The sequence below is a fragment of the Tenrec ecaudatus genome, chromosome 5 (assembly GCF_050624435.1).
Source record: "Tenrec ecaudatus isolate mTenEca1 chromosome 5, mTenEca1.hap1, whole genome shotgun sequence".
In the NCBI taxonomy this organism is placed as follows: domain Eukaryota; kingdom Metazoa; phylum Chordata; class Mammalia; order Afrosoricida; family Tenrecidae; genus Tenrec; species Tenrec ecaudatus.
In genome coordinates this window covers 149,169,446-149,196,197 of record NC_134534.1, presented here as the reverse complement: position 1 = coordinate 149,196,197, position 26,752 = coordinate 149,169,446, and the positions used below count along the sequence as shown (strand labels likewise).

The following is a 26,752-nucleotide window of genomic DNA, read 5'->3' as shown; positions in this document are numbered from 1 at the left end:
AGGGTCATCAGGAAAAAGTCCTTGGCCTATCACTTTGTATTCTGGATTCAAGAATGTCGTTCAAAACTTCCCACATAGCACAAACCAGCTGATTCTCCTGGATCATTCCACCATGAACAGTGATTTGTACTTCCTTTCTCCCAGAGTATGACAGGAATTAAAGGTGGGGTCATGCCTGTCCAATTAGAAATCTAAAATGTGGATCATGAGGTATCTGAATTGGCTTTTAAGGTACCCCCAAAAATGGGAGTGGTGAGGTGGAGACTAGTGGGCAGGAAGGTCAGCTTACAGCCCGCTGACCTTGCATGGCTGTGCATACAATTCTAGTGCTAGTGCTTCAGGAGATTGCCCAGCCTGAGACGTGAGTGGCTTCCCTTGCGCTAAGGCTGTCCTGAGTCAATAGGGCCCAATTGTCAGCTGCAGCCTAGCTCTGGCGAGACCAGGCTGGCTGGGGTCCCTAGAGAAGGCACTGAGCAGGAGCAGGAAGGGCCCCCAGGGGGCTGATGCAAAGGCAAAGTAGAGGTCTGGTGAAGGGAGAGGCTTCAGGCCTGGACTAGGGAGCTAGAAGAAAGACTAGCTGATTCCGTGTTAGGGGGTGAAGCGGCTTCCTGGATGCTTTCAAAGAGGGCAGCAAGTTCTGGATCGGTTCGGATTTGGGAAGAGAAGTGAGCCATGATGGGGCTTTCTCCCACTTCGGGGATGGCCAGCAGGGCGGCCACGGCCCTCATGGCTGAGCGCTTCAGTTCATCTTGCTTCTCAAACTCCTGTTTGACGGAACCAGCTTTGACCTACGCGGAAGCAGAATAGAAAAAAATGAGCCCTTGATCCTTCCCTGAGCCTGGCCTCACACCATACCTGCACTGGTCTGGCTCCTCTGGCTCCTCTCCCACTGGCAGCTTGAAAGCCTCAATGCAATTTCCATGCTCCCCTCAGGCTCCAGCCTCACTGACCTTCAACTAGGCTCTACCTCCCCGACTTTCTTTTCCCAGATGATAGTTTTTGGTCAGCTTCAGTATTGCCTGAGGGGCCTCTGACCAGCCGATCTAAATGGCCCTCATTCACCACATTTACTTTCTTAAATAATTTGATAGTGACCAATCAAAAAACACCCATAGTGACTCAGCAACCCGGTAAGAATAGATCGGGTTTCCAAGACTACATCTTTACGGGAGCAGACAGCCTCATCTTTCTTCTGTGGAACAGCTGGTGGGTTTGGACCACTGAGCTTGTTTTAGCAGTTAAATGCTTAACCCGTGGCGCACACAAGGTGACAGTTGCTGGAAATCAATGTTCTTGATGGTTCTTGTCTCCACAAACAGCAGAGATACTAGAGCATCGTTTCTGAGCTCCTGATGGTAAACTGCTTGACAGGAACTGACAGTCCTGTAGCTCACTCAGCCCTGCTCCTGCAACTAATTCTACAAAAGCAATTGGAGGGTAAACCTCTGAGACCTTACGTGGTTCTTATTTCCTGGTCCCCCCACTATCTCCTGCTGATTCAGAGAATCCCAATAATCCTATTGCTTATGGAAGAGAGACCGAATTCCTGAATTTGAGGTTAAGGCCCTCCCTACATAACCCAGACAGCACATGAACTCACCATAAAGAACCTAATGTAGTGGTTAAGAAGGTGACATTCGGGTTGAACAATTACTGGTTCGAATGGCCTTTGTCTCCAGAGATCTGTGGCTTCCAGTAATCACTTGAGCCTCATTTTCCCATCTATAAAACAAGTGACTGAATCCCCCTCCATGTAGGGTTGTAATGGATATTAAATGACTTACATTCCCTTCTCTGAAACCCTTATTTAAAAATTTTTTAAAAATTGAATTTCAGAAAGAATACTGCAAACGTGTAGCATCGATGAAACATACAACTTTCCTCTAGTTCCTAAATGCTTCCTTCCCTCCCTCTCCACCCCCCCACCCACTATCATGATCCCAATTCTTCCTTACAAATCTGGCTAGACCAGAGGATGTACACTGGTACAGACAGGAACTGGAAACACAGGGAATCCAGGACGGATGATCCCTTCAGGACCAGTGGTGAGTGTGGTGATACTGGAGGTTGGAGGGAAGGTGGGTTGGAAAAGAGGAACTGATTACAAGGATCTACATGGGACAGACAACAGAAAAGTGGGTGAAGGGAGATGTCAGACAGGGCAAGATATGACAAAATAATAATTTATAAATTACCAAGGGTTCATGAGGGAGGTGAAAAAAATGAGCTGATACCAAGGGCTCAAGCAGAAAGCAATTTGTTTTGAGAATGATGTTGGCAACAAATGTACAAATGTGCTTGACACAATGGATGGATTGTGATAAGAGTTGTATGAGCCCCCAATAAAATGATTTTTAAAAAATACTGCTCCCGGACCCTTGAGATGCTCACGTGTCCCAGCAACTTCATCCCGTATCACTTCATCCATCCTTTCCACCTTTCTAAGAGTCCACCCCACCTTCCCAACTAGGATGTGAACAGCTGAACAGAGAGGGCCATTTTGCTCAATGGTGTCTCCCCAGTACCTTAGATGGGACCTGGGACCCGGGAAGTATAATGAATGAAAGAGACTGAGCTGGGTCCTAGCTGTGGGGCCTTGGTCTCTTACATCGCCTCTCTTCCTGTGTGCACAGTGGGAAAAAGAATTAGCACTCTGTAGGGTCAGTGGTGTGGAGCCCTGGTGGTGAATGGTGAAGCACTCGGTTGCTAACCAAAAGGTTGGTGTTTCTAATTCATCAGGGGCTCCATGGGGAAAAGACCTGGTGGGCCGCCTGGAGAGATGGCAGCCAAAGAAACAGCCATTCTCTGTCACGTGTGGTGTCAGGAGTAGGAGCGAAATCAGTGACTCACAACAGCAAGAGCAGGGCCACCGTCAGAAGGGAAGATAACCCTTCACACAGCGCTTGTTGGGCAGAGCCGCTCATGATGTGGGTCCTGAATTTGCTGAGGCCCTGGTTTAGGTGTGCCAGGTACTGGCCAGAGCGAGGCAAGGGGCTTACCTTTGCAGTGCAGGTGGCCTTGAGAGGCTCAATAAGCCGGTCCACCCTCCGCAGAACGGGAGCGGGACACAGGGTAGCCAGTCGCGCGAGCATGATGAAGGTCAGCATCTGCCCAGGAGGAAGTAAGCGGATCTTGGTGAAGATGGCCCAGAACCACAGGTTGGGGATCCCAAGCCTAAAGCCCCAATCCAAATCCCACCACCAGTTCCCTCTAGGGTCCTGCCTGAATTGTTGCCTCTCTGGGCCCGTTCTTCATCTGTAAAGTAGGAATGGTAACACAGGCTTTACCAGTCCTGGGGGGAGGGGGACAGGTAAGTTACAAAGAAAGGGAGAGAATCTATGGAATAGCAAGAACTATTTTTGTAAAACACACATTCGATATCCAGAATATATACAGATGGCCTACAACAATAAAAACACAAACAACTCATTTGAAGAAAGAGACAAAGGGCTTTAGACCTTAGCCCAAAGAAGACATCCTAGTGGCCACACAATATTAGCTATCAGGGAAATTCAGATCGAAACCATAAGGAGATGCTAGTTCACCCCCACTAGGATGGCTATTATTATAAGAAGAAAACACTAGAGACTGAAGACTAGTAAGTGTTGACAAGGGTGTGGAGAAACTGGAAGCCCGTGCATTGTTGGCGGGGATGTAAAATGATGCTCTCACTGAGTAAAGGAGCCCTCGTAGGTTGCGCTGGCTGCTGCTTATCACAGAGCCAGCGGCGGGCATTCCACGGGAGAAAGACTGAAGCCTTCTACTGCGGTAAAGATTTACACACAGCCTCGGGCAGTTTACCGCTACTCTGTCCTACAGGGTTGCAATGAGTCGGAATCAACTCATTGGCAGCGAGCGAGTGAGTGAGCAAACAAGCTAAACATCGAAATACCAGCAATTTCATTCTTAGGTATATTCCCAGAGGAATGGAAATAGGGAGTCAAATATGTGTACCTCCGTGTTCATAGAAGCATTATCCACATTGTCCACAATAGCCAAAAGGTAGAGACAACCAACCCAAATAAGTGTCCATTAGAGCATAAACAGATCAACAAAACATGGTACACATTCATGTAATGGACTATTACTTGGTCATAAAGAGAAATGAAATTTGGACATTGTTGAACCTTGCAAACACGATGCTCAGTGAAATAGGCCTGACAAACAAGTTTCTAAAGCCAGGGTACAAAGCAGTATATAAAAGGTGCCATCTCATTTCTCTGTGATGCATATGCATATTCATAGCTCCATGGCATTGAAAGCCAAGACCCTGATTTTACCTGTTTCCTTCACCTGTGTCCCCAGCACCTGGAAAACACCTGCCACTCATAACCAGTGGTTGACTAAATACAGTAATGACTGCTATGTACTTAAACTGATTCACAACAGTGGTGGAGGGGAGGTCTGGGGTGATTCTTAACCAAACCAATTGCCATCAAGTCAATTCTGACGCAATGTGACCAGTACATGCAGAGCAGCACAGCTCCATAGGATTTTCTTCAATGTCATCTTCATGTAAACCATTTGCTAGGCCTTCTTTTCTGCAGCACCCCAGGTGGGTTCACACTGTCAACTTTGAGATTAATGGTCAAACATAGTCAAAAATACTCTAGGTAGAGTATTATGTCTGTCTTTACTTTTGTGTTATTGGAGTCTTTTAAGGAAAGCATGCATTAGGGTTCTCATCATTTCAAATTAGTTTTCATTATAAAAGAGATTCAGTCTCATGCTAGAAGAGCATAAAATAAAACACAAACCTCAGCCCCAACTTCACTCCCACGGATAGTAAAATGACTCAAAGTGCCAGGATATTCTGCAACTCGCTTTTACCATTCAACAGTGGGTCTTGGCAATCTCCATGTCAGTCTACAGAAACACCCATCCATCTGTCAGTCTGCTGCACTGAGGTGGCTTCCATGTTGCTAGGATGCTGGAAGTTATGCCACCGGTATTTCAAATACCACAGAGTCACCCATGGTGGATAGGTTTCAGCAAGCACTTCAAGACCAGTAGTAGACTATAAAGAATGAAGAGGCTGATTATGAAAAATCAGCCACTGAAAACCTATGATTAGCAGCAGAACAAACACTGCCTGATACAATGCTGGGGGATGTGCCCCTCGGGGTGGAAGGCATTCCGAACACAAATGGGCAAGAGCTGCCTCCCCCGTAGAGTGGACTTTAACGGCATGAATGGAGCAAAGCTCCCAGGTCCTTCATTTGCTGATGGAGCGTGACTCCAGCTTGAGAAGAAACAACTGCAGACATCCATTCAATAGTTAGGACATGCAATGTCTGAAATATGAATATGAATCTAGGAAATTTTGAGCTTATCCACAATGAAATGGAAAGTATAAAGATTGTGATCCTAGACAGGAGTGAGCTGAAAGGAACTGAGGGTGACCACGTTAAATCAGACCATCAGGTGGTGTATTTTGGTAGGAATGATTCATTCAAGGAGAATGGCACTGCATTCCTCATCGGAGAGAACAAATCAAGATATATTCTTGAAGTGCAAGGTTGTCTGTGATGGGATACAGTCTATATGCCTACAAGGAAGACCAGTTAATACAACTATCATTCAAATTTACTCACCAAACACTAAAGCTAGTAATTAAAAAATTGACGGATCCTGTTTTACCTCAGTCTGAAATTGATCAAACATGCAGTCAAGAGGCCTGGATACTTATTGATGGTTGGAATGAAAAAGTTGGAAGCAAAGAGAGAAGCAGCCGTTGGGAAATATGGCTTTGGTGACAGAAACACAGCTGGGGATGGCATGATAGCATTTTGAACGACCAATGACTTCTTCATTGCAGATACCTGTTTCCAACAACATAAAAGGTAGATGTGCCCGGGAATTTTACCAGAGTGCCTACACAGAAATCTAATTGACCACATTGGTAAGAAGAGACAATGAAGAGGCTCAAAATCATCAGCCAACACAAGAGCAGGACTGATGTGGAACGGACCATTAATTGTTCATATGCAAGTTCAGAGCAAATATGTCCCTCAGGGAACTAAGGTATGCCTGACTCAATGCATGGCACTCATGAGGCATATTAAATTAAGGGGCCAGTTCCCTAGCAGTAGCCGCCAGCTTTCCCTAGTCCACAGAAAGCCAGGAAGGACAATCTTGTACACAAATCCCTGAGAAGGTGGGGAGTCAGGCCAGAGTTAGGCCAGCAAAGGGGTGTGACCCTTGGGTTCCCGCTCTTACTGGAAAAGAACAAGATAGCTATTTCAGGGTGGTGCCAGGGGGTGGGGACAACATGTCCTAGACCTGGTCTGCCTGGCTGTCACTCGGACCAAGGTGGGCATGGGGGCGTAGTCCTACCCGTATATCATAGTGGTCCTTCAGCCCATCCTCCACGTGGTTCAGGAACTCGCAGATGTCCAGCTGGCCCAGGCAGCTCTCGAGCAGCGAGTACATGCACTCAAAGGCTGCCTTCCGCACATCGAGCCCGTCATCCACTGCATGCTTAAAGGGCCCCATCTCCACCTGCAGCAGCAATTAGGAGACGTGACCCTGGGGTGTGAGAACACCTCTCATTTCCGTTCCTCACCCTAGTCCTCTGTCATTCAACCCTGTGAGCCATCCCCAAATCAGGCTCTACCCTTTCGTGTCCTTGCCTTTGCCCAGTCTGCTACCTCAGTGCCCACCCTCCAAAATGAACCATTCTGAGAGTAATACTTGCTATCATTTACTGAGACGCTATTACAGGACAGGTGCCACTGATGAGTGCTGGAGTCAGAGAAAAGCTTACTGAAGGATCGCAATAGCCCTAGGAAGAACGGCTCGTTAGTGGCTGCTTTGACAAACGAGGACGCAAAAGGCAGCAAGGTTAAGGATCTTACCCAAAGACACCAGAGAGTGAGAGACCAGAATGAAAGATCAGATCTCTGTGCTTTATGTGTATCTGTGTATGTATGTGTATACGTCTCTGTATAAGCTATGATATGTAGGATATACGTGTACACACAGTGGAACACTGCTCCATGAAGTTCTGATGCATGCCACCAACAGGTGAGCCTTGCAAACAGCGTGTAAGGCATCACAAAGATCTCATTGCCCAGGATCTCACGTGCAATAAGCAAATATATGAATGGAAGATTATCAGTGGTTACGGGGGTGGGAAGGAGAGAGTAAGGTGGGATTTGTGGGGTGGGGAGTGGGTTAGGGGAGGCCTCAGGTTTGTGTTCATGGTGGTGGATTAACTTTGGAAAAGCCAGTGATTGTGGTTGTATAACATGAAGAAGGCCGTCGATGTCACTCAATTACACCTGTAGCAACTGTTGACTTGGGAAAACCAAACAAAAAACAAAACCAGATCTCTCGGACTATGCTATGCTTTTAACGGTAAACTTCGACTTACTCCTCAAAGCCCAGCTCAGATGTCCCCATTTCAGGAAACTTTTCTAACCTCTCAAAACCAAGTCCTTTCCTCATGAGACCTTTTTATTACATTGTGGGATAACCTGGCTGTTCAGTCACCTTTTATCCGGCCCCTTAAGTCCTTACTGCCCCATGTGGAGTCTAAATAGGTGATGTAATTAGCAATGTCGGAGTCCATCTTCCCCAGGAGGCCATGAGCTACTGGGTGATAGAAACTTTGTCTGTTTCAACTACGAGTCCTAGTCCTGGGCCCGGATGGGAACCTCTGTTGAATGACTAATAACACAAGTGAACCCAACCACAGGCCTGGCACAGCTCCAAGCACACCTGAGTCTATTTCCAACAACCCTATGACGCCGACACCATTATAGTGCCGGCTTGGCACATGAGGAGAAACTGATGTGCAGAGTGAATGAGGTTGCCCCGGCCAGGGCCACACAGCTGGGAAGTGGAGGGCAGGGCTAGGTCCAGGCCATCTTGCTTAGCTCCACTCTGAGAGCTTCAACCTTGTCCTCACTCGGCCCCCTACCCGTTAGCACATGAGGTGGTGGCATGCTGGGCTCCTGACAAGTTGTTCTCACATCCAGACCTCCAGGCCCACTCCTGCCTGGCCTCACCTCCCGGATGAGGTCCCGGCGGACCTTCGTCTCTTGGTAGAGGAGGGGCAGGATATGGCCCAGCAGGTCCCGGACAAGTGAGGGCTTGTTGTGCACGGCCGAGTTGAAGAAAGCCAGTGTGGCCCGGCGGACATTCAGGTCTGGGTCCTGCAGGCTCTCCATGAAATCTCCTGGCAGAGGATGAGAGGGAGTGTGAGGCCGACTCAGCCACAGCACCCAAGAGCTTAGACCTCCACAAACTATGAGGGCCGCAAGAGAGACCCCATCTGAAATCTAATTTAAGGAGAACATTTAGTGAGTCGTAAGAGACACACAGATGCATCATCCAGTTGAGGGAGGCCTTTGGCACGAGGTTCAGATGGTGCCCGAGGATTGACAATTGGGAAGCTAGATAGATAGGACCTGGGAGGGAGGGCAAAGGAAACTGTCACAAAAGCACGACTGCTGGCAGATCAACCCATCACAGGCACCGGTGGGACTGTGGAAGCAGGCACAGCACCAGGATGGGGATGAGTATGGACACTGTTAGATAGAAAGACTTATAAGATTGGTCCAGAGCATCTGACCAAGACAGTTAGGGTGAGACTGATAGGGGCATGGCTCAAGACTATAAGACCCCCTGTACTGTCCCCAGTATGGTATCCTCCATCAAGGACACACCCAGGCAAGCCCCAAAGAGAGAGACTGCCCCTCCTGGGCTGGCTGGAGACAGGTGGTGACAATCCATTCTCGGGATTCTGAAAATGGATTTGGGGCTGTCACTGACAACCAGGATGTTCAGAACTTAAGCTTTAATGTAGTATTATAGATAGATGATAGATAGATAGATAGATAGATAGATAGATAGATAGATAGACAGATAGATATATAATGAGTATGTATTCTGGACTGAATTATTTCTCTACTATTACCCTGCCCCCTAATATGTGTGGTAAAACCTATAACTGAAATCTTATTTGGGAATGGCTTTTATTTGTTATGTTACTAAGACTATACCAGTGTAAGGTGTTTTGAGTCACTTTTTGAGATGTAGAAGATTATGCCAAGAGAGATGGGGGAAAGACACATGCCCTGCCACGTGACTGCCAAAGAACAGACACTGAAAAGTCACAGTACACATAAACCAATGAATACATCTTAAATAGGGAAGAAGGACATGTTCTTCCTTAGAGCAGAATGCAAGCAACTAGCAAACCTGGACGGAATGGGTGCATTGGAAAGCCACTATTTGGCAACTACACAGTAATCACTGACTCAGGCAAGAAACATCAATTGATACTGTGACAGGTTTATTGTGCCAACCTGGCCAATAGGAACATCTGGGATTAACTAGGTCGCAGCTTGATTGGAGGCAAAGCGATAAATGGCTCTGCAAGGCCTGTCCCAGTCTCTCTTGCTCTCTGGTGATCAGACCAGCGTGCTGTTGCTTTAGCAAGTTCTCTGACTCAACCTGTGCACTGCACTACCTGTGGGCCAAGCCAACCCATGGATCATGTTGCGAGAGCTTGAGGCTCCTTCAAGACCTGCTTCGCCACGCTGCTGGTGCAGTGCATCCATCACTTGAACTTGAGGCTGGTGAACCCTGTCACCTTGCATTGCTTCAGTTGGATATCCCATCTAGGTCTGCTTCGCTAAGCACCCGAGCTACTGACTGTTGCTGATCCACCCTGCTGTTTGCTGCCTGTGGACAGACTCTGCCAGCCTTGCCAGAGTGGGAACCCCACTGTCTGTTTCCTTGACCTTGGAACCGGCAGTCCACCTGAGTTGAAGGACTTCCAGTATATTCACTGTTCCACAAAAGTGAGTTGAACAGAGTCCTCTGTACTGCTGTGTGGACTAATTAGCTGTAATATTCCATCTCTCTGTATAAACCCATATATATATATATATATATATATATATATATATATATATATATATATATATATATATATATATATATATATATATATATATATATATATATAAAGTCATAAGTGTATTGGTTTTGTTTCTCTGGAGAAGCCTGTCTAACACAGATACTAAACCCAAATTCACTGTCATTGAGTCATGGCAGCCTCATTGCAACCCTATAGGCCAGGGTAGAACTGCCCCCTGTGCTTTTCTAAGCCTGTAACCATTGATGGGAGTAGAAACATCCATCTTTCTCCTGTGGAGCAACTGGTGGTTTTGAACTGCTGGCCACTTGGATCACAGCATAACCACTATGCCACCTGGGCTCCTGGTTATTACTGATCAGTCATTGATTCAGGCAAGAAACATCAATGATGGTTAAAGCTAGTAGATAGGTAGAACTTTGAAAGAACAGGGTATTTCCATGGACTCAAAACATATTTATGGCACAGGAAAACTTGGTAGATTTAACCCAAGTCACCAAAGTTGCCACTCTTACCAGTCAGGGTACAAACTGCTACTTGAGCCTCCTGATGCAATGGACTGAGAAGGTCATAAAGCCCCTGCCCAAGGAGAATTCAAATGCAGGGCTGGTGGCCTCAGGGCCCATCCTCCTGGGACACTCTAGCTCCAGGATCCCCTCACTGTGAGAGCACAGCTGCAGGGAAACCACAAGATCCAAGTTCAGCTCAAGTTTAAGTCCTCCTTGATGAGCCTCAGTTTCCTTACCAATAAGACAAGGTCAGCCCTGCATGCCACCTTGGGGACTGAGAGGCCTAACTGTGACAAGGCATATTAAAGAGCCTGGCATGGTGCTTGACTTACAGTGAGAGCTCCGAAATTATGGCTTGGGCATAATACCCCCTGACATGGAGTACATTCCGACTATAGCCTTATGTAGGGTTTCAGAAGACAGCCTCAACTTTCTCCCATGGAGCAGCAGGCGAGTCTGAACCGCGCACCTTGAAGTTAGCTGTCCAACACTGACCCAACAGCACTGGCAGACATATAAAGCAAGTTCAGCGAACCCAGACAGAGGTCTCTAGGTGCCCATTATGGGCAGCTCAGTCAAGGTGGAGCACACAGGGCCAGGAGTCATGCAGGCTATGTCAGGACAGCAGGCCACAGTGCTGTCCTTTCTGGACACAGTCTTCTCCAACTCAGAGCACAACCATATCCTCTGGTGCCTTGGTTTCTCACAACACCGCCAGCACATGGGGTGCTGCATCCTCACTTTATGGCTGAGGAGCGTGAGATGCCTGTCCACACTCGCATGGCCAGGGATGGCAGGCCAGGATGGGCACCCAAGGCTGCCCTGCCTTATCTAAGAAGATCATAATCCTGCAGCCCCCCAGGGAAGGGGCAGAGCCAGAGGACTTCTAGCCAGGGGACGATGGGTGAGCTGCCCTCCTGGCTCTGTGGGGTGACTGCGAAGCATATGAGGCTGGCCTTTCCCTCCTCCCAAAGCCCCACCCCCACCACCACACCCAGGAAGCAGCACCCTAGAAGCTGTAGATGAGGTTGACACATCCCCATCTTACAAATAAGGCACTGTGATTCAGAGGTGAGAAAGCCATGCCAGCTTCCCCCAGATCCAGTAGTAGTGAGGGGATTAGAATCCAGGCCTTCACCCATCGTAGCAGTGGCACAGCCTCCTGGGCTCCAACCTATCTGGGTTAAAGTGCTACACACACACACACACACACACACACGCTGCAGGGCCAGCTGGGGGTGCTCACCGACATAGCTCTTCAGAAGTGGGTCAATGGGGTGGGGTTGGTCGGTGATGAGGAACTTCACGGCGGTGATGAAGGTGCTCCGTGTGTGCGGGTGACCTGAAGAGCAAGAGCAGGCACTTGGTGAGGCCAGGACTCACCCAGGCTCCCCTCCCCATCTCTGAGGAGGTCCGTATGACCATTTACTGCCCTTGGCAACCTGGAGTCTACCTTAAGGCCCTGTGCTGCAGCTGAGAGAGGAAGGCTGTCACTTCTGGGTAACACCCTGCAGGATGTAGACAAAGGACCAATCACCCATAGCCAGACCTCCCTCAGGCCTGGGGCTGCACTATACTTGGGAGACACATGACCTCACTTTACCCTTTGGCTGGTCCTAGGCCTCTAGTTCACAGACAAGGACACAGAGGCCCAGAAAGATTCAGTTCATGCCTAAGGTCACCCAGCAGATCCCAAACCCAGTGGCTGACTTCTAAGCCTTGGATGCTCCCCACCTCGGAGGCCTGCATTCTCCAAGCAGGCAAAAGTTCAGCTTCAGGTAGGCTGAGGGCCAGGAGGAGCCTCTGGGATCCAGGTCATTCCCAAAGCCAGGGGACAGAGAGTGCTATTTTGCTTTTAATTTGGTTTCTTGAGAAGAGAAGCGAAGAAAGGAAGGGAAAGAAATGTCCCTTAACAGCGCGTGCGTGAGAAGGTTTGATTAACCTTCCCGTGGAGTCTCCTGCGGTTGTCCTGCTGGGTGGGTGTGAGAGAAGTGCCCTGCATATTCTGTTTAGCGCTGTAAGGACTCCCCATCCATCCCCTGTGGTCCTCTCTTGGCAGAACAGGCAGCGTCTAACCTCATAGACACGGTGACTCTGGTAGCTGATTAGAGACCTCGCTTTGCGCGAGTGACAGGAACATTCAGGGACCGGCCAACTGTCCACCATGCCCATGCCCCTACCTGCAGCCAGCTGCTTCCGGAATCGGGGCAGGAGGAAGGGAGGGTTGACCAGCACCAGCTTCCCGATGCACTCGGCCACCACGGCCCGGGGGCCCTCCTCAGGGTCCTCACAATGCTGGGTCAGCAGAGCCCAGATGTCCTCTGTGTAGGGCTTCAGGCTGTCGGGCTGGGCGGCCCCCAGGGCCTCCCGGAGTGAGTGCAGTAGCAGGTACTGTCGCCGAGGCTCTGCCTGGATCTGCCCCAGCAGGAAGGGCAGGAAGTCCGGCAGGTTGCCAGCGCCCACCCGGCCCAGTGCATAGGAGGCGGCAGCCCTCACGTCCTCGCTCGGAGACCCCAACGCTTCGAGGAGCACTGTCTTCAGTTCCCGCTGGGGGCCTGGCCCAGCGACCTGGCCCACCTCGGCCAGGGACAAGAAGGCCAGGACCTTGACCCCAGTGCTCGAGTTGGGTGACCTGGCATCACAGACCAAGCGGCCTGCGGTGCCTGCTGCCTCCTGGGGACAGGCGGCCGCCAGGGCGGCCACGCACCGGGCCAGCGCGTGGAGGCCCTGCTTGTGCAGGCCGGGCCCACTGTCCTCAGCCCGGCGGTACACAGGCGCCGTGAGCAGGTCGATGAGCTTGGCGTAGCTCACACACGGGGGCCGGGTGCCCACCAGTGCCTGCAGGAAGCCCTCAGCGGCAGCCAGCACGCTGGCAGGGAGCAGGGGTGAACGGAGCAGCCGCAGCAGCTCTGAAAGCACAGGGTCGCTGACCTCGGCCAGAGAGGCCGGTTGGACCTGGGTCACTGTAGCGAGGAAGTCCACTGCCAGCTGGGCCACATGCATGTCACTCTCACTGACCAGGGCCGGCAGCTCGGTCAGCACAGCCCGGACTTCGGGCAGCGGGAGGCTCAGGCCCTGGCTCTGGGCCAGCGCATCCATGGCTGCTAATGTAGCCAGACGCAGGGCCCGCTGTTTCTTGCGCAGGAATGAGGCCAGGATGGGCAGCACCTTGGCCAGGATGGGCTGCAGGTCGAGCCCCAGCGGGGACACAGCCACCAGCCTCAGCGCCTTGACAGCAGGCAGCCGGGTAACGTCATTCTGCATGTGGTCCAGAAGCAGCCGGAGCGTGGGCTCCAGCGCGTGCCCGAGACGGTCACCCAGATGGCCCACCAGGTGGCCTGCACAGGAGATGGCCCGCTCCTTCACCTCCTGGTCCAGGTCGGTAGCACGGAGCCGCGCAAGGAGGGCCGCCGACATCTCCCCAACGTACAGCTCGGGATCCAGCCTCCGAGGCTTGTCCAGCGGCCACAGGACACGCACCAGCTCCTGCAGCACCAGCAGCGCCTCGGCTGCGATCTTATAAAAAGGGTCGGCCACGCAGGCCAGCACAGGGGGCAGCAGGGTGGCCAGGTGTGGGTGGAAGGTCTCGGCTGACTCTGTGCCCAGCAGCCCTTGCAGGAAGGCCAGGGCATCCATCCGGATGGTGGAGGAGTTGGAGCGGTCCGCCAGCGAGAAGACGATGCCTGTGGGTGGGTGGAGAGGTTCTGGTCATGGCCCTGGCCTCTTTCCATGGGTGAGTGCAGCCCCACCGGTGTCAGAAACCAACAGAGGATCTCAAGAGCTGGGGCCAGGGCTGAGGGAAGCCGGGGCGGGGGGTGGGGGGGAGTCTGAGCCTGGGGGTGGGACCTGCACCCCAGGCAGAGGCCAGTGACCAGGAGTTCGGCCTAGGTTAGGATCCCAGGAGCCCTGTGGGAATGACTGAAGGCTCAACACAAGCTAGGGCCTGGGTCCTGGCAGAGGCCCGGGCTCTGGCGCGTCCTACCTGAGATCAGCACAGGCATGTGCTCGGCCAGGCTGCCAGGGAGGACAGCCGCCAGCTCGGCGAGGAGGGTGAAGCAGCCCTGGCGGGCCCGGACGCTCCGGTCTTTGAGCTGACGCTGCAGGGCCTTGATCACCAGGGGCACCTGTGGGCAGGTGGGATCATCAGGGCCCACCCGAGATACCTCCGTGACCTGCCCAACTCTGGGGGCACTGCCTGGGGAACATCCCTAGTGAGGACTCCCAGCATGCGCAGGCCCGGTGCTGGGCTCACGCGTCCTAGAGTGAGACCCCATGAAAAGCCAATCCCACTGCTGCCCGGTCATCACAGCAACCCTGTGTGCTACAAAGGACAGTGAGGTCCACAGGGGGTTCTTGGCTGCAGTCTGATGGGAAACGGACCACCAGGCCTTTCTTCTGAGGCGCTGCAGGAGAAGGCGGGTTCCCCCCTTCCGCTTAGGAATGGAGCGCAGCTCACATGTGCCACCCAGGAACCTTCTACCCCGTGTGGCAGGTAGCATTCAGGGGAGGGGGAAGGGAGACTGAGAGATTAGGAAGCTTGGTCAAGGTCCCACAGGCTCAGCTCCTGCAGGATGAGGGTGGGAGTGGAGGCTAAGCCAGTGCTCACCCTGTCTCCTCTCTGGCTCTGTCTTCCCTTCAGAGGACCCAGTCCACTCCCAGAGCCTGAGGTCCGGCCAGGCCAATGACTCTCCAGTCTACATGCCCCGCTCCCCATGAGTGTCCTCTGCCCGCTTCACATCACCACTCGGATATCCAGCTGGGACCTCACACCAAAATTCCCATGGCCACCTCAGTGACTGATGGCACTTCATGCTTTCCCCAAAAACACAGTCGCCGCAGGACACCTCCCAGGCCCGGAACTCCCTGTTCTCCCATCAGCAAGACTTGATGATCCGACCCCTAAAGCACTTTGCTAGTCTGACCCATCTCTCCGTCTCCACTATGTCACCAAATCCAAGGCAGGTTCACCTGTTACTGGGCTGCTGGGTCTTTCCTGACCTGCTGCAACAGGGGGCCAGTGGCTCCTCGCACCCCAGAGCGATCCACAGCCGGGGGGAGCTTTAACAAAGGTGACCCCACTCCAGTGGCCTCCGCTTGCCCTTCACATAGGGGCCTGGAGGCCCACAGTCTGTTGTCTGAGTCCCCTGGACTGGGACCCAGGAGGGCGAGGTCTCCCTGCCCCCATCTAGCACATGCTTAGGCACAGAGTGAGGGATGGGCAAGGGGGGAGAAGAAGGTGGCGAGGCCAGAGGGGGAGCAGGGGATGGGGCCGGCGGAGGCAAGGTGTACCTGTCCCTGTAGCCTGTGGAGGTTGCTGCCTGTCTGGGTGGGCTTCTCCAGGGACTCCAGCCATCCTTTCGGGGGCTGAGTTTGGCGCAGCAGCTCGATGTAAGCCACAAAGACATCGGCCCTGACGTTCTCCTCGCGCTCCCTGAAGCGGTGGATGAGTGCAGGCGCCAGGGTGGAGTGGAAGTCAGGCAGCAGGTCGGGCCGAGAGCCAATCAAGGCTGCCAGGCACTTGGCCGCTGCCCGCCGGACCTTCCAGCTCACGTCCTCATCATCACTGTACTCGTCCTCGCTCTCTGAGGGGAGGAGATGAGAATCTGTGGGCCCCAGGAACCAAGGTTTCCCCAGAGAAGAGTTCAGGGGAAGGGGAAGGGGGCTAGCGGGAGGAAGGCAGGCACCATGAGGCCCCGTACTGCTTACCATCTAATGAACACCTGCACAAGCACCACACACACGCGCCTCAATCTCACCCTTGCTTCACATGCACCTTGCATGATAAGGATTATCTGCCCATGATAGAGATGAAGAGGCTGAGGTTTAGAGAAGGCAGTGGCTTGCTCCAAGTGACACCAGCAGGGGAATGCTTGGAGTTAAAGCAGGGTCCTCTGGCCTGCAAACCTGCTATGGATTAACTTGTGCCCTCACCCCACCCCTGCAGAGGACATGCTGAAGTCCCACCCTCCAGCACCTATGGTTTTAGCCTTGTTGGGACAGAGGGTCTTTGAAGGTGCTATGAGTTAACACGAGGTCATCCTTGAGTACAGTGGGCCCTGATCTATATGGAGTGGTGTTCTCGGAGCGAGAAAAGGCACAGACATAGGCGGGCAGCCAGGGGAAGATGGGCACTCACTCGCTCACTGCCACCTAGTCGATCCTGTCTCATAGCGACTCTAGGACAGAGTAGAACTGACCTTGTGGGTTTCTGAGGCTTTACACCTTCACAGGAATAGACCCTTGTTTTTCTCCTGCGGAGTGGCTAGTGGATTCAAGCCACAGACCTTGTGGTTAGCAGCTTAGTGCTTAGCCCACTACACTACCAGGGCTTCCTAGATGATGGGGTGGAGATGAAGCCAATGCTGCTGCTGCCAGTCAAAGAACCCCTTGAGCTCCCACAAGGACGGGGTCTGCCCTGGGTCTCTGGAGCCCACCATCTGCCCACAGCCTGCATCAGCCCTCTGAGCTCCAGAAGTGGCCACTGCCAGCCACCCACTTTTCAGCTTTGTTATGGCAGTGCCTGGGAACCTGATACGAGGGGGCTTCCGAAGTTGGTGGAAGCATTCTGTTATGTTTTCAGTCTCTTTTGCCCAGGACTTTTTGAAGCCCTCTCAGACCCTGAACTCTTGTATCTACCTCCGGAGGGAAACCTCGACTCCCGGGTCTTCAGGGAAGATTGCAATCTGCTTTGAACACAAGGCACAGCCTTTCATTCCTGATGTGCAATATCTCAGTGCCTGGGATCCCAGGAGAAAGAGGCGACAGATCCTCCCTAATTCTTACCTCTCCCCGAGTCCCAGCACCTCAAGAGTGTCAATGAAAAGCCCGGTTAACTATGTCCAGAATCACTGAAAACACCGGGAGCGCAGTCCTACCGTGACCCACACAGGGTTGCCAGGAATTGGGCTGGGCTGGGTGATAACTGGTACGTTTGGTTTTGTTTTTCATCACCACTACTGATGCCACTACCAGTGTGGTCTGGCGGGTGGGGCCCTCAGAAGCTCTGGACTCCTGGGGACAGGGCTGGTGGCTGAGGAATAGATGGGCTCAGGAAGAAGACACCAAACATGGCCCTTATCTGGCTGAGGGCCAGAGCAGAGCAGGGAAGCCCCGCACCCACCTCCACCCTCTGTCCTTGTGGCGGCTGGCCACCCACCTTGTTCACTGAATTCGCTGTCCTCTGTCTCTGTCTCCATCCGTTCCTCGTCCCTGTCACTGTCATAGTTATAGTTGGGGTCATACTTCAGGTACTGGAGGCAGAGGCTGGTGACTCTGGTCACATGAAGACTCATCTCCTTGGGACACCTGTGGGAGGGATGGGGAGGAAACACTAGTCCCAGATGGGGCAGGCTGTGGGGAGGCCCAAGGATGAGCTCTGGGATGCCACCGTTCTGAGGCTAGTGCCCTGTCCCCCACCCCACAGAGCTGTTGGACCCATTCTGACACAGAACTGCACCTACTTCCTCAGGAAGGCCTCTACGGCCTGGAGACAGGACTCCCGGAGTGCATCATCCCCCACATTGCAGAATTCCTCCACCAGCAGCATCAGGCGGTCCAGGTGGTCACCTGAAGAGCCAGCAGAACACTGAGGCCAGACAGCTGGGATCCTCACTCCCCCCACCCACCCCCAGCCTGTCTTCCACCTGCAACCCTGACCACTGCAAACCTCCACCAAAGACTTTGGGATCCAGCAGCTGTGGGTTCTAGTCTCAACTCTGCCGCCTCTGAGCTAGGGGGCTCCGGTAAGTGGCTGCACTTCTCTGAGCCTCAGTCTGCTCATCTCCACAGTGGGTACGAACTTTATTTTGGTGAATGATATAATGTGTGCTCCGGCACACAATAGGCACTCTATGAGTAGCTGCTCCGGTTGAGATTACTAACCCCATGTCTTCGCTGGATTGCCTGCACTAGGTTGTAAGACCCTGGACAGGAGGAGAGGCAGGCAGTACAGCCCTGAGCCCAAGCCCTGAGCCCTCCATCTACATCCTATCCTGCAATACTAGAAGGTCACAGGGTCAGAGGTCAGGCTAACCTGGGGCCCCAAATCTCCCTCTTGTAGGTTCCATCTGGGTACTTCAGGGTCTCAAGCTTCTTGCCCAAATGGCCCTGAGCCCTGGCCCAGGTTCTGCACATGCTTCTTGACCGAGTTTCTGCTTCCAAGGGTGGCCAAGGGGTAGTTGCTAGTTTAGGGATATGTGGACGGACATGAGTGTCCACACATGTGCTGGAAGAGCTCCTTGCAGTGAGGGAGTGAGCCTGGTGGGGGTGAAGGAGGTAGGTGGGGATAGATGCCAAGCCAACCCTACACACACTGCCCTGTTCTGGCCCAGTGTCAAAATAGCTCAAACCCGTGTGACTCCGTTTATATACAACCTGGGAAAACAACTACAGTGACAAGTAGCAGGTCCATGGTTGTTTGGGGTGCAGGGAAGGGAGGGGTGAACTGCCAAGGAGTACAAGGAAGTTTGGGGGACTGTGGCAATGTCTGTACCTCCCTGCTGGTGGTGGTTTCACAAGTTCAGGCAAAGGTCAAACCCATGGAAGTGTACCTTTTAAACAGGGTGGCTTGTTGTATGTAAATTATTGCCCACTAAAGTTGCTATAGCATCCAAACTTGGCTTATGGGTTCTTATTAAGATACTGTGGTAGTTATATAATCTGGTATCAATTTGGGACTTCAGAAGATTAAGAGTGAAGGGGTGGTGTCTAGTCTGTCAATCAGATCATAGCCAATGAGGCCTCTGTATAGGCATGGCCTTCTGAGAATTCTGGGAAATCCTGAATTTTTTTTCTCCTTGGAGACAGGAGAGACTCTCTCTCTCCTCACTTCCTGGAAGATATTCTACTGACAAGACACATTGAATTACACTAGTGCCTTAGCTGGAGAAGCCACATGGAGACCCCTGCCAGCGCTGAGATCCTTATACCACCATTAGATCTACAAGACTTCCCACCCACTGGCCTGTGGTTGTCCTGCATTCGGCATCATTGCATGTGTTTCGTGAGTCTGAAGTGGACTTCATAGATTGGTATCAGACATATGGGCTAATATTGGACTTATGGGCTTGATCTGGACTGGGATGGGATACTTTCTCAATATTCAACTGCTGTTGTATATAAACCTCTTTCTTATTCACATATGAGTCTCCCTGGATTTGTTTATCTAGTCTACTCAGACTAACACAGACACCATGAAGACAAATCAAAAGGCATTGCTATAGAATCACAGAACAAAGACATCAAAATGTGAAGCTATTGTATCTCAGGCTGTCCTACATCAAGTCTACACGCATGGGAGGGTGGCATTTCATCTCTAGCCCTTCCCCACCAAACTCTCCACTTTTCGATTCATACCACAGCACAATGGTAGCGTTGGTTTAATTGAAGGTCACAAGTGTGTTCCTTTTCAATGTGCTTCAAGCTTGGGGAACAAAGATAAATCTAAAGGGATAACGATGGTGATTGGGGTCAGGTCGTGGGACAGCCCTGGCTGAAAAGCGAGCCTGTGGGTGCATCGTTGTGAGGGAAGGAAACCCCCTGGAACCCATTCCTGGACTTTTTCTCACTGATTGAGTGATCAGGAAAATCTATCGAGATGACCCCTGTGGAGTGCCCCCCCCAAAACAGTCACCATGGCCTTCTGAGTTGACCTCTCTACCATGAGCGTAAATGGCCCAGCCGAGCCTCCAGAAGTCAGTGTTTATTGAAGCTATTCTTAGAGTTCCCTAACAAGAGATGAGAACGTGTCTGCAACCATCCACTGAATGCGGAGACATGTTTAAACACATTTTGTCTGGAAGAAGCCTGTACAAGTATGGACCCGAATCCCTCTCTAGCAATATTTTTTGACTTACTTGTATTTGCTAAGTACGAGGATAGACTATACTCCCATTTAACAATTTGGCAACATGAGTTATTACTAGTGTTACGAGCCCATGGGCAGAAGAGCCCTGGTGATGTAGAGGTTACACAATGGACTATGATACACAAGATGCACAGTTCAAAACCACCAGCTGCTCGGTGGGTGAAAGACAGGGCTTTCTACTCCCATAGAGTTAATCTTGGAAACTCACAGGCGCAGTTCTACCCAGTCCTATGGGGTCACTATGACTCGAAGTCGACTCAATGGCAATGGGTTTGGTTTCATGGGTCGCTAGGTGGGCCCAGAAATGACTAGTAGAATCTAAGCTCCTTTCTGGCCTCCCCAACTCCCCATCCTGCGCTTAAAGCTTGTGGTGTTCAGGCCCCGCCCCCGCCTTCAGGCCCCGCCCAGCCGGGCCTGCGTTTTTCCTTTGCTGCAACTCACCCTCCCTCTACATCTCTTGGGACAGCCCGCCCCTTCTTTCGCCTTGTCCACTTAGCAAATCGCCCCGCCCCTTCCCACCCCGCCTCTCAACCTAGGCTCCGCCCCCGCCGAGAGCACCGCCCCCTTACCGAGGCGGTGGCCGGCCTGGCGGCCTATGCTGCCCACACACTGCATCAGGGTGAGGATGGTGGCGGTGTTGGCGGGCTCGCGCTGACTGGTCAGCCGGCCCAGCAGGTGATCGGCGAGCTCAGCGAAGAGGTTGGTGCTGCAGGCAGCTGCCAGGTGGCCAAGCGCCCCAACAGCCCGCTTGCACACGGCCAGGCGCGGGCTGCTCAGCTGTGGCAGCAGGCAGTGCAGGAGGCTGGCGTGGAAGGTGCCCAGGGGAGCGGCCAGCCTGTGGGAACCCAGGGAAGGGCGCTCGGTCAGGCCGGCCACCGCAATGGCCTCCCTGCATCCTCCACCCTCGCCTGGCCTTCTCCCTGCAATTATGGCAACGATGGCTTTTGGAAAACTGAAAGGTGCCTGCCACTGTGAGGACCGAGCATTATTTCTACTGTGTCCGGGAGGGAGGAAGACCAGGTTCTCTCCTCCCATAAAAAGTACCGTCTTGGAAACCCACAGGGGCAGTTCTGTTCGGTCCTACAGAGTCACTATGGGTTGGAAACGGCTCCACGGCAGTGAGTTGGTGTAATTATGACCAGAGAGGAAAGCAGAGAAGGGAATGGACCTACTTCTGGGTCACCCACCCAGGAAATGCTAGACCAGAATTTGAACCCAGGTATTCAGGCTCTCAGTCTGGGAGAAGCCCATTAGTGATGGTGTGGGGAGTCGTGGTCTCCTGTGGGAAGTCTGGGGCCTGTCCCCGAGCTCCCCCCAGCTCCATCCCTCTATGCCAAAAAATTCACTGCCATGGCATCTGTTCAGCCTCACACTAACCCTACATGATAAAGAATGGCCCCTGTGGGTTTCTGAGGCCGTACATCTTTAAGGGAGCAGAAAAGCCTCATCTTCCTCCTTCAGAGCCGCTGGTGATGGAGGCATGGGTGTAGAATCTACCTTTCCCTGTTCACTGCTTTGCTTAACCCAGCAGTTCTCAACCTGTGGGTTGCGACCCCTTTGGGGGTTGAATGACCCTTTCACAGGGGTCGCCCGATTCATAACAGTAGCAAAATGACAGTGATGAAGTAGCAACGAAAATAATTTTATGGTTGGGAGGTCACCACCACATGAGGAACTGTATGATAGGGCCAAGGTCTTAGGAAGGTTGAGAACCGCTGGTTAACCCTTTCCATGATTCCCCAGTCTCTGAATGAGCTAAGCTCTGGGTTCAAGATGACTCCAGGGAATGGCTTCTGCACAGATATGTAGCCCCCTGCCTGCCGCAGTACCACATCTGCCCCATTTATGTCCCAAGACCTTTCCTTACTCCACATCACCCTCCCATAGCTCTGTGCCCAGCCCTGACCCGGCTCCTGGTTTCAGTTGTTTCCTGACACTGTGTGACAGCACCTCTGCTGGAAACCAGGGTGAGCAAGACAGATTGGCCCTCACTGGGATGCCTCCCTGGTGCCTCAAGGTCAACATGTCCAACTGAGTCTGTCTCCTTCCTCCTCGCTCACTGCTCCCACAGCCAATGGCACCTGTCTGTCCTCTCATTATGAAAGCCAGGCCCTGGGGGTCGTCGTGGTCGCCTCTACCTTTCGCACTCCTTCAAGGCCTGTGGAGGCCAGCTTCTACAGATGCCCTGTTTTCAGACGCCTCCCAGTGCGTCTGCTTGCCCAGCCAGTGCCCTCCCTCTGTTCCCCACAGTCCCAACACCAAAGTGTGTGCACAGCCGCCACTGGCTCCTCATCCCTCCAGGATTCCCTTTAGAGCCCCACTTCTCACTGGCTCCTGTAGCCTCACTTGGCCACACCATCCCCTCACTTTATAGCCCTGCTCCAAGACCACCTTGCAGATCCTGTGACCCCCACACAGCTCTACTGCCTGTGGCCTGAAGCAGTGTCTCTCAGGCATCCCCCTAGACTGGCCAAACCTGTCCCTCACATTCTTAAAGAATCAGGTCTACTAGGACCCCTTCTCCAAAGGTTCCTAGCTGGGTCATAGGTCCCCCCTTGGAGTTCCTGTAGATCCTACTGCTAGGTTTGTTGTACTTTCTACACCCACCTACCCAACTCACTGCCAGGGGATCAATTCTGGCTCATAGTGACTCAACATAGGGTCTCCAAAGTGGTCACTATTTACGGAAGCACAATCTCATCTTTCTCCCTCCGAGTGACCATGGACCACTTAGCGGCCCAATGTCTAATCCATGGCACCATCAGGGCTTCATAGTTATCAGTTTTCTCATTTCCTCCTTTTTACTCTGAACTCCTACCCGTCTATCTGCTCCACACAGGTTCACACCTCTCAGGTATCTGATCACTGAGGAAGTGCTCCTGAGTCAGGAGGTTGGTTGGATGAATGCTTTTAAAATGTGCCATGTACTTGTGGGAATATTGCTTTATCGGGTGGAGTGTATCTGCTCTTCAAAGAGTCTGATGCTTCCTAGAACCGGGCGACTACCTGCCCTGGTGGTTAGGATAATAATATTAGTCTATATAAATCTCACTTGTCTGCATAAAACACGTACAGCTCAGTGCGGTGCTAAATTGAAGTTTTTCATGAAAAAAATTTTTTACTTAGTCTTCAATATTACTATAAAAAATTTTAATTTAGTGCAGTGTAATTTAAAACAAAACAAAAACCCAAACCAGTTGCCATCCACTCTGACACAGGGTGCCTGTCTTTGCAGCACCTCCGGGCTAGCTCAAGCCTCCAGCCGGTGGGCTCGTCATCAAGTACGAACTCACCCAGGGAACTCCATTGAACACAGAAGCTCAGATACATCAGCCCAAAAGAACAAGAGAGGAAGACCAGGTGGGAGAAGGGACAAATAGCCATGGGTTACAGCTACGGAGAGACTTGAGTTCAGATCCTAGGTTTTGCCATTTACTGACAGCATGGCCTTGGGCAAGCCACTCACCTCTGGAAGCCGGCAAAATTGTGACAACTGAGTTATTCTTCCACAGGCTCAGGAGTGCCCTGCAGTAAGAGCAGGTCTGTGGATCTGAGTCCCTCCCTTCCCCCCTTCACTCCCCTCCTCATTGCCTAGGGTGGCCCCATACCTGCTCAGCATGTCAGAGAGAATGTCCAGGGCTTCTAGCTGCACAGCCACGTCCTTCTGCTGGGCGATGGCCCTGGTGAGCTGGCTCGTGATCTTGTGGCAAACGGTAGTGACCAGGCTGGAACCTGTTCAGGGCAAGAAGCAGGCACTGTGAGGCCCAGGGCTAGCTTCCAGCTCTGGTCTGCCTTTGCTGTGGCCGGGCACCATGTCCCCCAGCAATTTGCTGATCCAGGGAGGCCAGGACTTGAGTGGTTCAAGTTTGACCCAGACTCAGTCCTAATTATAGGAGACAGCAAGATGAGGGGAGAACTGACAGCAGACCTGCTGGACTTGCCCACCCTTCCCGAGACCCCCACTTCCAACTCCCACAGAGAAGTTTAGCCCTCGTTCTCCTAGCCTATCTTGCTGATGGAAGAGGTTTGGTGACCCAGTTCTGGGCAATGAGATATAAGTAGACATTTTCTGGGGGCCTCTGGGGAGACTTGTGCTCTCTGATAAAAGAGAAACAAGGGCAGAGACTTCAACCCTGCAATAACTGAATAAATGGCGACAAAAATTGAGCAGCTGATCCCTTCAGATTTAGCGTGTGTGTGTGTGTGTGTGTGTGTGCACGCGCGCGTGCGGGGGGAACTAACTACTTATTTTTAAGCTGCCATTGGTTAGATTTTTTTTAATTTTCTTTTTTTTAAATTTATTTTAGATTTTTGTCAAAGCTTTCCAACCTGACTCAGAGCCATGGATTTCAGGCAATCTGGATGTGAATTTCATCTTGGTCACTTACTAGCTGAGTGAGTTTCACTTTCAGATCCTCAGTTTCTTCATCTGTAAGCTGGGACGAATAATGATGGTACAAGTAATAATAATGGAACCCAGAGTCCCTGATAGTATAATGGTATAAGTTGGGTTGCTAACCACAAGGCCAGCAGTTCAAACCCACCAGGTGCTCTGAGGGAGAAAGATGAGGCTTTCTACTTCCATAATTAATGAGTTACAGTCTTGGAAACCCACAGGGGCAGTTCTACCCTGTCCTGTCAGGTCACTCTGAGTCAGAATTGACGCTATGGCCATGGGCTTGGTGTGGGTGGCCAGTCCCTGGCACCTGGGTCCTGGAGGGCTAGGTACCTGGGGCTGCAGGTGGGAGCTCCGAGAGGATGGTCTTGAGGCCAATGCCAGCGATGTCTCGAAGCTGCTCCTTCTCTGACTGCATGTTGGCACAGAGGGCGTCCACAATGGCCTCCACTTGACACTCCTTCACTTTGTCCACCAGAGGGCCCAGGCTGGGGGTGGGGACGGGAAGAGCCCCAGGCTCAGCCTGAGTTAGCCCGCCCCTTCATGCCCAGAGAGCCACCTAAGCTGGATCCACAGGGAAGCCTTGTGCTCTGCCAGAAAGAGACGCTGGGCATGCCCGCATCATCCCTGGCACGTCCTCAACCTGCATCTCAATAGGTAGCCAAACACAGGGACCTCAGAAAGCAAGGGTGTCCCTAAGCAGGGAGCCTACAACTTGGGTGTGCATCAGAATTATCAGGAGGCCTGATTAAAACAGATGTTCCCCCCCCCCCCACCCTAACCCCCCCCCCCCCCCACACACACACACCACCAGTCCCAGCTTTTCAGATTCAGGAGGTCTGAGTGCGGTGCAAGACTCTGTCATGTCTAGCAAGTTCCTAGTGGTGCTGCTGGTCCAGGGACGGCCCTCTGAGCACGCCTGCCCTGCGTGTGCTCATGACTTGGCCTCAGCAACAGCAACTGGGAACTGGTTAGAAATGCGGATTCATTTCTGAACCTACTGATCCAGAAGCTGTGAAAGTTGACCAAGGTCCCAGAGGCTTCAATACACACTTGGTTTTAAAGCCTGGCAGCACCTGACTCACTGGTCCTCAGCCTTAGCGGGGCATTGCTGCCACCTGGCCCTTCATCCTCATCCTCTCCCCTCCTCCCACCCCCATTCTTCTGCATCTGAGTTTTAGCAATAGCCCCCAGGTGATTCCAAATTCACATCAAAGTTTGCCAAGAGACTCTGGCTCTCTCTGCATCTGTCTCCATCAACTCCTTCATCCAGACATTCAGAGGGCCCTCTCTCCCCTTACCTGCTCTATCATTGGTCTCAAATAGCAGTGCTCATTCAGAGACATTGTGGATATTTCCTGAGGTCCTTTTTACGGGGTCATCATAACTAATTAGTTGGTAAACCTGGCCTTTTTCCCCCCAGTGGCCCAGGAAGTTAAAAGGACAAGGTTGCAAAACACAGCGTTGCTCCATGTCCTGCAGGACTTTATAACCCCCCCACCGGGCAGTGATGCTAACAAGAACATACACCTTTCTGTAAGTTTAAAACTTACTTAACTTCATGCTATATATAAACGAATTTCCCAAAGATGCAGTTATTGGGTGAATTGAGGAAAGACTATGTTTTTATTTCTGGGCAACTTTACCATTTCAGACAACTGCCACAGTAAGAGAAATGCCACCTGTGGTGTGTGCGTTCCCAGGCCACCACACCCGTGTCCGTCTCTGCCACGGGAACCATGACATTCTACACCTAGGTACAGCTTCTGCCATCACGGCAACCCACTTGCACAGTAAAACTCGTGCTATTTGATGATAAATTACTTTCCTGTGTATTACAGCTTAGGAGGGTGCAATGCAAGGAGGCTCGGACGAGTTAGTGGGAAATTTCCAGTTACTTATTTTTAAATTATCTTTTTATGGTGAACTGGGTGAAGGTTGACAGCGCAGATAAGTTTCCCACTCAACAGCGCATACGCCTTGTGTTTCATCTCATTGCTTTCAAGCCCCACCACAGAAATAATGTATCCCACTTCTTCCCCGTGTTTCCCGTGTCCATTCCTCCTTCGTTCCTAATCCTTTGGAACTCTGTC

General features: G+C 51.9%; 1 protein-coding gene across 3 annotated transcripts in view; it reads right to left on the bottom strand.

Moving 5' to 3' along the window:
- CAND2 (cullin associated and neddylation dissociated 2 (putative)) overlaps nucleotides 1–26,752 on the bottom strand; it is a 34,897-nt gene continuing 8,145 nt past the window's right edge. The window contains exons 3-15 of one of the 3 annotated variants that reach the window (XM_075550757.1): nucleotides 24,993–25,147; nucleotides 23,872–23,995; nucleotides 20,833–21,098; nucleotides 17,859–17,964; nucleotides 17,551–17,703; nucleotides 15,688–15,976; nucleotides 14,381–14,522; nucleotides 12,579–14,081; nucleotides 11,645–11,740; nucleotides 8,013–8,182; nucleotides 6,337–6,501; nucleotides 3,000–3,107; nucleotides 1–788 (exon numbers count right to left, since the gene is read on the bottom strand). In XM_075550757.1, coding sequence (XP_075406872.1) covers nucleotides 543–788; nucleotides 3,000–3,107; nucleotides 6,337–6,501; nucleotides 8,013–8,182; nucleotides 11,645–11,740; nucleotides 12,579–14,081; nucleotides 14,381–14,522; nucleotides 15,688–15,976; nucleotides 17,551–17,703; nucleotides 17,859–17,964; nucleotides 20,833–21,098; nucleotides 23,872–23,995; nucleotides 24,993–25,147 — 3,523 coding nt within the window. In that variant the 3' untranslated portion in view covers nucleotides 1–542. Of the gene's footprint in view, nucleotides 789–2,999; nucleotides 3,108–6,336; nucleotides 6,502–8,012; nucleotides 8,183–11,644; nucleotides 11,741–12,578; nucleotides 14,082–14,380; nucleotides 14,523–15,687; nucleotides 15,981–17,550; nucleotides 17,704–17,858; nucleotides 17,965–20,832; nucleotides 21,099–23,871; nucleotides 23,996–24,992; nucleotides 25,148–26,752 lie in introns of all 3 variants that reach the window. The other 2 variants (XM_075550756.1, XM_075550758.1) reach the window with 2 other exon arrangements.